This window comes from Bufo bufo, chromosome 2, assembly GCF_905171765.1.
Source record: "Bufo bufo chromosome 2, aBufBuf1.1, whole genome shotgun sequence".
Lineage (NCBI taxonomy): Eukaryota > Metazoa > Chordata > Amphibia > Anura > Bufonidae > Bufo > Bufo bufo.
Genome location: NC_053390.1, coordinates 23,671,856 through 23,683,903, shown reverse-complemented (window position 1 = coordinate 23,683,903; position 12,048 = coordinate 23,671,856). Strand labels below are relative to the sequence as shown.

General features: G+C 42.3%; 2 protein-coding genes across 2 annotated transcripts in view; one reads left to right on the top strand and one right to left on the bottom strand.

Moving 5' to 3' along the window:
• The window catches only part of LOC120991124 (zinc finger protein 585A-like), a 2,129,672-nt gene that overhangs the window by 1,671,377 nt on the left and 446,247 nt on the right, over positions 1 to 12,048 (top strand). The gene's annotated exons all lie outside the window — the stretch shown is intronic.
• The window catches only part of LOC120991885 (zinc finger protein 271-like), a 78,320-nt gene that overhangs the window by 48,218 nt on the left and 18,054 nt on the right, over positions 1 to 12,048 (bottom strand). Inside the window, exons 3-4 of the mRNA XM_040420628.1 lie at positions 4,834 to 5,555; positions 3,494 to 3,497 (exon numbers count right to left, since the gene is read on the bottom strand). Coding sequence (XP_040276562.1) covers positions 3,494 to 3,497; positions 4,834 to 5,555 — 726 coding nt within the window. The remainder of the gene's footprint in view (positions 1 to 3,493; positions 3,498 to 4,833; positions 5,556 to 12,048) is intronic.

Below are 12,048 nucleotides of genomic sequence, written 5' to 3'. Positions count from 1 at the left end.
CCAGAATATAGATAAAGAGGGTAATGACCTAGCTTATAAACTGATGCTATCAAAAGACAACAAGCTAAGGTCCAAACTAAAATTCGTGTAGCCCAATGGAGCCAAGAATCTACCAGTGAGGATCTGATCAAAAGCCAGAAGGAAGATCTTATATTAGGAATCTTTTATAAACATATTAAGGATCCTAGTAATAATAGCATATCGGAAGATGATTATGGCCAAAAGGAAGATCTCCGATTACTTAATCCCAATTTAGTATTCAATATGGTTTATTAATGAGAACCTCTAAAAACGGTGTTCAACAATGGGTAGTTCCCACTACGTTTAGAGGTTTGATGTTACAACATGACCATGATGCGCCTACAGCTGGTTATCGTGAAGAAAAGATTACATATGAGTCATTACGTGATTATGCCTATTGACCTCATATGTTAATGATGTACAAATTAACTGCCGAGGTTGTTTGGTGTGTGCTCAATTTCAACCTCAAGGTCATACACATCGTGCTCAACTTCAGAAGAAGGGTTTTTCATTACCTTGGTCCGATATCCAAATAGATTTTATTGGTCCTGTTACCCGGTCGTCTCGAGAGAATAAATACATGTTGACAGTCAATTGCGTGTTTACCAAATGCATAGAGTGTCTACCGGCCCGCAATAACACAGCCGAGACCTGTGCCTTTTTGTTGATTAACCATGTATTTTCCAGATTTGGGTTACCGTTAAGGATCGATTCAGACTGTGGATCACATGTGCGGTAATGGCGAAGATGTGGAAGATCTTGGGTGTGAAGAGAAAATTACACATTACCTATCGTCCAGCATCTAGTGGATCCGTTGAGTGCTATAAACAGTCTATTGTCAACATCCTTAAGAAGTATGTTAAGGAGTCTGGTAAAGACTGGGATATAAAGCTGCCATTAGTACTCATGGCTATTAGAGCCACTCCAAGTGCTGCAACCAAGATGTCACCCTTCGAGCTGATAACGGGAAGAAGAATAATACTTCTGCAACATCTGTTGTATCGCATATCAGATCATAACCTGATCGATGCAGCCACGACACATCAGTATGTGGAGGACTTTCGTAAGTATCTTCAACATGCGTTTGCTTTCGCGCAGAAGAACCTTGAGAAAGCCACCATAAGTAACAAGACTTATAATGATTTGAAAACTACCAAGAAGGAGTATGAGGTAGGAGATAGAGTGTTTCGCTACAATTTTGCCCGGGATCGGGTAAAAGAGAGGAAATTCCTCCCATCATGGAAAGGTCCTTATGACATAATCATGCTACCGATGTTCCAGGATTCGTATTGACAAAGGAGAAGAGTGTAAAGCTGAAAATCTTTGTGAAATTGGATCCAAGGACATTCATTGGATTAAGATACCGGATATCCCCATTTTAGCTTGGGAAAGGTACCAAATTGGTATATTGTGCGTGGGAACAAAGTCACAGCAATAATGGCATGATTGTTGCCAAGTTTTGCTTTTTCTTACATGCTAAAACCATTGGACACAGGACCTCTAAGATAATATACTTTTCCAGGATTAACTTTATAATACGACAAAAGACTCGGATGAAAAATTGATGGACAGAATTCTAGGAAAAGACAAGACCCTTCTTCATTAGGATGGATGGAAAGGGGGTGACCTCTTTCAAAGTAAAATATATTGATGAACATGATAATTCTTCTGACCTTTTCCCAGTTAGGCCTTAAGGGGATCCTTGACTAACGTGGGAAGAAGGGGGTGGGGATTTGTCAGAACTTTTGAATATAAAAGAATTCATCATATATACACTCACCTAAAGAATTATTAGGAACACCTGTTCTATTTCTCATTAATGCAATTATCTAGTCAACCAATCACATGGCAGTTGCTTCAATGCATTTAGGGGGGTGGTCCTGGTCAAGACAATCTCCTGAACTCCAAACTGAATGTCAGAATGGGAAAGAAAGGTGATTTAAGCAATTTTGAGCGTGGCATGGTTGTTGGTGCCAGATGGGGCGGTCTGAGTATTTCACAATCTGCTCAGTTACTGGGATTTTCACGCACAACCATTTCTAGGGTTTACAAAGAATGGTGTGAAAAGGGAAAAACATCCAGTATGCGGCAGTCCTGTGGGCAAAAAAGCCTTGTGGATGCTAGAGGTCAAAGGAGAATGGGCCGACTGATTCAAGCTGATAGAAGAGCAACGTTAACTGAAATAACCACTCGTTACAACCGAGGTATGCAGCAAAGCATTTGTCAAGCCACAACACGCACAACCTTGAGGCGGATGGGCTACAACAGCAGAAGACCCCACCGGGAACCACTTATCTCCACTACAAATAGGAAAAAGAGGCTAAAATTTGCACGAGCTCACCAAAGTTGGACTGTTGAAGACTGGAAAAATGTTGCCTGGTCTGATGAGTCTCGATTTCTGTTGAGACATTCAAATGGTAGAGTCCGAATTTGGCGTAAACAGAATGAGAACATGTATCCATCCTCTGATGGCTACTTCCAGCAGGATAATGCACCATGTCACAAAGCTCGAATCATTTCAAATTGGTTTCTTGAACATGACAATGAGTTCACTGTACTAAAATGACCCCCACAGTCACCAGATCTCAACCCAATAGAGCATCTTTGGGATGTGGTGGAACGGGAGCTTCGTGCCCTGGATGTGCATCCCTCAAATCTCCATCAACTGCAAGATGCTATCCTATCAATATGGGCCAACATTTCTTAAGAATGCTATCAGCTTGATGAGCTTCAAGAGGTAGTCCCCTGAAATGGTCTTCCAACAGTCTTGAAGGAGTTCCCAGAGATGCTTAGCACTTGTTGGCCCTTTTGCCTTCACTCTGCGGTCCAGCTCACCCCAAACCATCTTGATTGGGTTCAGGTCCGGTGACTGTGGAGGCCAGGTCATCTGGCGCAGCACCCCATCACTCTCCTTCATGGTCAAATAGCCCTTACTTTCAAAGTTTTCCCAATTTTTCGGCTGACTGACTGACCTTCATTTCTTAAAGTAATGATGGCCACTCGTTTTTTTTTTACTTAGCTGCTTTTTTCTTGCCATAATACAAATTCTAACAGTCTATTCAGTAGGACTATCAGCTGTGTATCCACCTGACTTCTCCTCAACGCAACTGATGGTCCCAACCCCATTTAAAAGGCAAGAAATCCCACTTATTAAACCTGACAGGGCACACCTGTGAAGTGAAAACCATTTCAGGGGACTACCTCTTGAAGCTCATAAAGAGAATGCCAAGAGTGTGCAAAGCAGTAATCAAAGCAAAAGGTGGCTACTTTGAAGAACCTAGAATATGACATATTTTCAGTTGTTTCACACTTGTTTGTTATGTATATAATTCCACATGTGTTAATTCATAGTTTTGATGCCTTCAGTGTGAATCTACAATTTTCATAGTCATGAAAAAAAAGAAAACTCTTTGAATGAGTAGGTGTGTTCAAACTTTTGGTCTGTACTGTATATACTCTAGATTATTTTGACTTTCCTAAAATTTTGCATATCATTGATTGAATTTCAATTGTCACCAATTTTCTTATATACAGGGTGGGCCATTTATATGGATACACCTTAATAAAATGGGAGTGGTTGGTGATATACTAATGTGCCACAAACAGGAAGTTAATATCACCAACCATTCCCATTTTATTAAGGTGTATCCATATAAATGGCCCACCCTGTATATTAGTTTGCACCGTATTATTGTTATTTAATAAATATATATTTTGATTTACCACCGCCTTCTTTTTGTCTTCTAACTTAGCGCAGATCACGATCTCGTTTTAGCTTGGTATTTATGATAATAGATTAGAATCTCCTTCATTACAGATTCTAATTTATTTACATAAGTAATGTAGACTGTTAATCGGAGACAGCATAAATATTCCGACATCCCCCCTTGTCCGCTTCCTTAATAACCAGATCACATCTATTCATTAATTCCCGCAAAACACCAAATTCTTTGTTAGACATATTTTTGTTTCTTTTCAGTCGATTGGTGCATGCAGCTGACAGGCCCTCTTGTGTTGTCTCCAATTTAATTTAATCATAAAGTAAACACAGATCTTTTTCTACTAGGTCTTGAAAGCGATCCAGAGCAGCGGATCTTGACTGTATTGGGTAAAAGTCCCTATTTAATGTTTTAAAATATTTGGAAGAATTCACCAACACAGCATCCTCCTGCTCTGCTCGCATCTCTTGGAGGAGACATACATGGGCCATTTCACCGAAGTCCATACTGCTAGGTGATATTTGCTTGATATCCTTGAGTTGCGGTGTGACGATCTACATCTTCCTCTGTTTGGAAGTGGTTTTTTTTGTCAAATTGCATGCCAGACGATTGACACCAATGATAGTTTGATATAGGTCGAAATGGTGTGTCAGTGAAAAGGAAAGCCCCATTTTAAGTACATTCATATGATCTTGTGATAGTATCGTCACCGATAAATTGATAACTTGTAAATCCTCTAATCTCTCCTGTTGCGTGACGAATAACGCCAGAGTTTTTGTATGTTTTCTCCCCAGACACTGCCAGACATCTACCCCAATAGAGATGTTTTGGATGATTTTTATTTTAAAAAGCATAACAAAGCCAAAAGTGCAATGTGTTGTTAAACAGTTTGCTTACTGCCACCATCTGTTTATCCATATCTTTATATTTCACAGTTACTTTAAGATTGCCAGTGCTGCCTTGACGTTAAAGCCCTAGAAGACTTCAGAATGTCATCCACAATTTATTAGGGCAATCTGAGCACTGTCCCTTTGGTTTGAATTTATTTGTACCCAAATGGAATCTGCTGACTGATACAATTTCAGAAATTTGCTCCTGTGTGACATCTCTGATGTGTAACAAGAGATGATTTCCGTGTAAAACATTTCGCACATTCTGAACACGAATAAGGCTTCTTTCCTGTGTGAAATCTCTGATGTCTAACAAGATTTGATTTTTGTGTAAAACATTTCCCACATTCTGAACACAAATACGGCTTCTCTCCTGTGTGATTTCTCTCATGTCTAACAAGACCTGATATTTGTGTAAAACATTTCCCACATTCTGAACATGAATACGGCTTCTCTCCTGTGTGAAATCTCTGATGTGTAACAAGATGTAATTTTCGTGTAAAACATTTCCCACATTCTGAACACAAATATGGCTTCTCTCCTGTGTGACTTCTCTCATGCTTAACAAGATTTGATTTTTGTGTAAAACATTTCCCACATTCTGAACACAAATATGGCTTCTCTCCTGTGTGACTTCTCTCATGCTTAACAAGATCTGATTTTTGTGTAAAACATTTCCCACATTCTGAACACGAAAACGGCTTCTCTCCTGTGTGACTTCTCTCATGCTTAACAAGATCTGATTTATGTGTAAAACATTTCCCACATTCTAAACATGAATATGGCTTCTCTCCTGTGTGATTTCTCTCATGTATAACAAGATTTGATTTATTTCTAAAACATTTCCCACATTCTGAACATGAATATGGCTTCTCTTCTGTGTGAATTCTCTCATGCATAGCACGATTTGATTTGATTTTAAAACCTTTCCCACATTCTGAACATTTGAACATTGCTCCTGTGTGTTTTTTTTTATGTCTAACAAGACATGATTTATCTGTAAAGCACTCTCCACATTCTGAACAGGAGTATGGCTTCTCCCTGGTGCAAATTCTTTTGTATGTAGGAAGACTTGATCTTTTTGTGAACGCTTTACCACAGTGAAACATTTCACCCTCTTTCTGGTCAAGAGAAGGTTCCTCATGAATAGGAAGATTATATGACAGATCTGTACTGTGAAGTCCTGGATGTACATTAATATTTTCTCCTGAAGAGCGCTGCATATCTTCATCTTCTACTTTATAATTTAGTGACAAGTTTCCTTCAGAATTTGTACTGAGATTTTCTGCTAAGATAAAAAATAATAATTTGTGGCATTTTTAATAATCTAGAGTAGACAAATTTATAGATTTCCTATTAGGCTGGAATTGTATCTAGCAGGAACTAGAGGTATATTCTAAGTCATGCATTTTCAATACACTTCTGGCTTTGGTTCAAAAAGCAGCACCAAAACTGTGTGATTCCAGTCTTTTAAAGTTTTCTATAACACAAAGTTCAGGATTCTGGTCTACATCTAATTTTATTACCCAAATCTAGCTCAAAATCGTGAAAAACCCAACAAGCCTGTTTTCTGACAACATATTTGACATTTCTATGCCAAGTGGGCATCACACTAATACAATAAGTTAACGTAAAAGGATCTATCACAACATTCCTCATCACAAACTGCATTCAATATTAAATCGATCTCTTAGACCTGATGGGCCTGGTGGTTTTACTAGTAAAGTCCATACTATAATGCCCACCTATGGATTAGCTGACAAGCTCTTTTTAATGTACCTCCTCCTCTGCTGCTGCTGCTGCTATCTCACACTGCAAAACCCATTTAACCATTTAAAAAAATTAAATAATCCATACATCTTTGCAAAGCCTCAATGCACAATGACAGTACATGTAGGTCACTGGCGGCATGTAATTCCTGCACGAGGTACATATAACTCATCATGATATCACAGCCACAAAAGCTGTGCCCACATAATCCCCACTGATCACTGTCAGCTGGATAAGAGGAACACTACATGATGTGATGGAGACATCTCCAATCAAAGAGCAGCGCAGCAGCCGGTGATCAGATTCTCCTCCTGCCCTGAAGACACCAAGGACAGAATCTGAAGTCACTTTCTCCATTCATGATTCCATACCTGTGGTGACATCTCCTGGAATGTCCTCCTCCACCTCGCTTTTACACGGGGGATCGCCCATCATCCTCTCTTCTTCATCCTCCACTTTTATATCAGTCAGATCTTCCCCCTGATTTGTCCTCTGTAACAATTCAGTACAATACAGCGGACAGGTGGGAAATCTAACAGATCCACATAATAGACCACCACAATCTACGACCCCTCTATGACTGCAGGACTCCCCTATATAGACGTGTATAGGGCTCAGCTCCATCTACCTGAGGATTCTCCGGGACCTTCTCCTCTGGACAGTCCTGGGAATACAGAGGACGGGGACATCTCTCTGGTGGATTTGTCCTCCTGGATCCATCTGTGGAGACACAAGCACACAGTGACTGAATACATGGCCTCCTGTAGATCTGTTTATAGATCAGACACTTCTCTCAGCTCCTTCATTTCTAGGTTTAGTTATCAGGGGAAAATAATATTCTGATCCTATAGGAGGCTGGTGCTCCTCCATTACATGTCACTGCACACACGTGTATACACTGCACATGACGGATCTTACCTTGTGATATAAGAGGCTGGTGCTCCTCCATTACATGTCACTGCACACATGTGTATACACTGCACATGACGGCTTTCACCTTGTGATATAAGAGGCTGGTGCTCCTCCATTACATGTCACTGCACACACGTGTATACACTGCACATGACGGATCTTACCTTGTGATAAAAGAGGCTGGTGCTCCTCCATTACATGTCACTGCACACACGTGTATACACTGCACATGACGGATCTTACCTTGTGATATAAGAGGCTGGTGCTCCTCCATTACATGTCACTGCACACATGTGTATACACTGCACATGACGGCTTTCACCTTGTGATATAAGAGGCTGGTGCTCCTCCATTACATGTCACTGCACACACGTGTATACACTGCACATGACGGCTTTTACCTTGTGATATAAGAGGCTGGTGCTCCTCCATCATGGCCTCCTTGTACAGATCCTTGTGTCCTTCTATATACTCCCACTCCTCCATGGAGAAATAGACAGTGACATCCTGACACCTTATAGGAACCTGACAACACAATGACACCGTCATCACCCAGACCCCTCCAGTGCTGTTACTGGAGAATTTCCCAGCATTCCCAGCAGTGTCACCTCTCCAGTCAGCAGCTCCATCATCTTGTGGGTGAGTTCTAGGATCTTCTGCTCATGTATCAGGGGGTGAGGGGGAGGCTCTGTGATGGGGGGAGGGGTCCTGCTCCGCCCTCCTGACTCCTGGAGATGGATGATGGGAGTCACACAGTCCCCCGATGTCTTCTTCACTATTGTGTACTCCTGTGGATGGAGAGAGACACTTAGGGAATAAACCCTTCAGGGGCCATGTGCTCTCCTCCGGCCCTTTCCTCCTGGGTACAATGTGCCTACTTACCTTCTCATGGCTCCTACAATATGACTATTGGTCACTGGTCACATGACACATCACTCACCATAGTGGGGGATGATTTTCAGGGTCTCCATCACTTGGAAGGTCTGGAGGCCGTTCTCCAGGACCCTGGACTCTTCCTATCACTTCCTATGATGGATTCTCCTTCCCGATGTCTGACTTGCTACAGAATACAATAAAGAGGAGAGAAATCTAGAAAAGTTTACCTCTCCGCTCAGCAGGGAGATGATCTCCAAGGTGAGGTCTAATATTCTTCTGCTGATCTCCTTCCTGTCCATCCTTGGTGGTCATTCAGGAGAAGATGAGAGAACTGGAGGAGCTGTAGCTCAGCAATATAGTTGATGAAGGACCTGTGATGATATCACCATCATGTGATTAGTGACTCATTGCCCAGCTCCGCCCCTTCACTAATCACATGATGATGACATCACCCTAGGTCCTTCAGCTCTTGCAGTGCAGCAGATACTGGGCAGGTCCTGGTCGGTAGTCAGGGCTCTTGTTCTCTCTGGTATCAGCCATTCCTCCAGCCTGCAGGTAAGATGAGCTGTGAGGAGACAGTGTGGTGGAGAGGTCAGACATGTCACCTCTGGAGATTCTCCTCCATTACACACAAGGAATCCTTCTCCGCTCCTCAGCTTAGTATGATGGGAATAGTAGTGGGGATAGTCATCATTCACTGGCCCCTGACTGTCCTGGTGAGGGGCCCCTGCATCCAGGAGGAGAATAAATGGAGCGGGGGCCCGGCCTGAGCTCAGCTCTCTCCAGTCTCTTCTCTAGGAGTTCTAGACACAGCTGAGCACAGCCCAGAGGTGGGACCTGCATCTAACAGACATTTATCTCCTGTGGAGCCACCAGAAATCTCCATGTTGGGGCCCCTGGAATACATGTGGTGAGAGCTCTGAGAAGTGGGGCCCCTCCAGGCTCAGGAAGTGCGGTTCTGGAGGTGACATCTGGTCTTGTCCCCTGGATGATTTCCTCTCCTCATAAAGGCGCCTGCAGTACTAGAAGCCTCCAGCTCCTCCAGTTCTCTCCTCTTCTCCTGAATGACCACCAAGGATGGACAGGAAGGAGATCAGCAGAAGAATATTAGACCTCACCTTGGAGATCATCTCCCTGCTGAGCGGAGAGGTAAACTTTTCTAGATTTCTCTCCTCTTTATTGTATTCTGTAACAAGTCAGACATCGGGAAGGAGAATCCATCATAGGAAGTGATAGGAAGAGTCCAGGGTCCTGGAGAACGGCCTCCAGACCTTCCAAGTGACGGAGAACCTGAAGATCAGACCCCAGTATGGTGAGTGATGTGTCATGTGACCAGTGACCAATAGCCATGTTGTAGGAGCCATGAGAAGGTAAGTAGGCACGTTGTACCCAGGAGGAAAGGGCCGGAGGAGAGCACATGGCCCCTGAAGGGTTTATTCCCTAAGTGTCTCTCTCCATCCCCAGGAGTACACAATAGTGAAGAAGACATCGGGGGACTGTGTGACTCCCATCATCCATCTCCAGGAGTCAGGAGGGCGGAGCAGGACTCCTCACCCCATCACAAAAAATGGTTTGGGTAAAAGTTATAGCGTTTACAAACTATGGTACAAAAATGTGAATTTCCGCTTTTTGAAGCAGCTCTGACTTTCTGAGCACCTGTCATGTTTCCTGAGGTTCTACAATGCCGAGACAGTACAAACACCCCACAAATGACCCCATTTCAGAAAGTAGACACCCTAAGGTATTCGCTGATGGGCATAGTGAGTTCATAGAACTTTTTATTTTTTGTCACAAGTTAGCGGAAAATGATGATTTATTTATTTTTTCTTTCTTACAAAGTCTCATATTCCACTAACTTGTGACAAAAAATAAAAACTTCCATGAACTCACTATGCCCCTCACGAAATACCTTGGGGTGTCTTCTTTCCAAAATGGGGTCACTTGTGGGGTAGTTATACTGCCCTGGCATTCTAGGGGCCCTAATGTGTGGTAAGTAGTTTGAAATCAAAATCTGTAAAAAATGGCTGGTGAAATCCGAAAGGTGCTCTTTGGAATGTGGGCCCCTTTGCCCATCTAGGCTGCAAAAAAGTGTCACACATCTGGTATTGCCGTACTCAGGAGAAGTTGGGCAATGTGTTTTGGGGTGTCATTTTACATATACCCATGCTGGGTGAGAGAAATATCTTGGCAAAAGACAACTTTTCCAATTTTTTTATACAAGGTTGGCATTTATTTATCTCACCCAGCATGGGTATATGTAAAATGACACCCCAAAACACATTGCCCAACTTCTCCTGAGTACGGCAATACCACATGTGTGACACTTTTTTGCAGCCTAGATGGGCAAAGGGGCCCACATTCCAAAGAGCACCTTTCGGATTTCACAGGTCATTTTTTACAGATTTGGATTTCAAACTACTTACCACACATTAGGGCCCCTAGAATGCCAGGGCAGTATAACTACCCCACAAGTGACCCCATTTTGGAAATAAGACACCCCAAGGTATTTCGTGATGGGCATAGTGAGTTCATGGAAGTTTTTATTTTTTGTCACAAGTTAGTGTAATATGAGACTTTGTAAGAAAATTAAAAAAAAATAAAAATCATCATATTCCGCTAACTTGTGGCAAAAAATAAAAAATTCTAGGAACTCGCCATGCCCCTCACAGAATACCTTGGGGTGTCTTCTTTCCAAAATGGGGTCACTTGTGGGGTAGTTATACTGCCCTGGCATTCTAGGGGTCCTAATGCATGAGAAGTAGTTTGAAATCAAAATCTGTAAAAAATGACCTGTGAAATCCTAAAGGTACTCATTGGAATTTGGGCCCCTTTGCCCACCTAGGCTGCAAAAAAGTGTCACACATGTGGTATCGCTGTACTCAGGAGAAGTTGAGCAATGTGTTTTGGGGTGTCATTTTACATATACCCATGCTGGGTGAGATAAATATCTCGGCAAAAGACAACTTTTCCCATTTTTTTATACAAAGTTGGCAATTGACCGAGATATTTCTCTCACCCAGCATGGGTATATGTAAAATGACACCCCAAAACACATTCCCCAACTTCTCCTGAGTACGGCGATACCACATGTGTGACACTTTTTTGCAGCCTAGATGCGCAAAGGGGCCCACATTCCTTTTAGGAGGGCATTTTTAGACATTTGGATCCCAGACTTCTTCTCACTCTTTAGGGCCCCTAAAATGCCAGGACAGTATAAATACCCCACATGTGACCCCATTTTGGAAAGAAGACACCCCAAGGTATTCAATGAGGGGCAATGCGAGTTCATAGAATTATTATTTTTTTGCCACAAGTTAGTGGAAATTGATTTTTTATTGTTTTTTTCTTACAAAGTCTCCCTTTCCGCTAACTTGGGACAAAAATTTGAATCTTTCATGGACTCAATATGCCCCTCACGGAATACCTTGGGGTGTCTTCTTTCCAAACTGGGGTCATTTGTGGGGTGTTTGTACTGCCCTGGCATTTGAGGGTCTCCGCAATCATTACATGTATGGCCAGCATTAGGAGTTTCTGCTATTCTCCTTATATTGAGCATACGGGTAATGAGATTTTTTTTTTTTCGTTCAGCCTCTGGGCTGAAAGAAAAAATGAACGGCACAGATTTCTTCATTCGCATCGATCAATGTGGATGAAAAAATCTCTGCCAAAAAAAAAAAAAAGGAGGGGAAAGGCGTCTGCCAGGACATAGGAGCTCCGCCCAACATCCATACCCACTTAGCTCGTATGCCCTGGCAAACCAGATTTCTCCATTCACATCAATCGATGTGGATGAATATATCATTGCCGGGATTTTTTTTTTTATATATACAAAGTGTTTGAACACCGCCACCTCCTCAGCT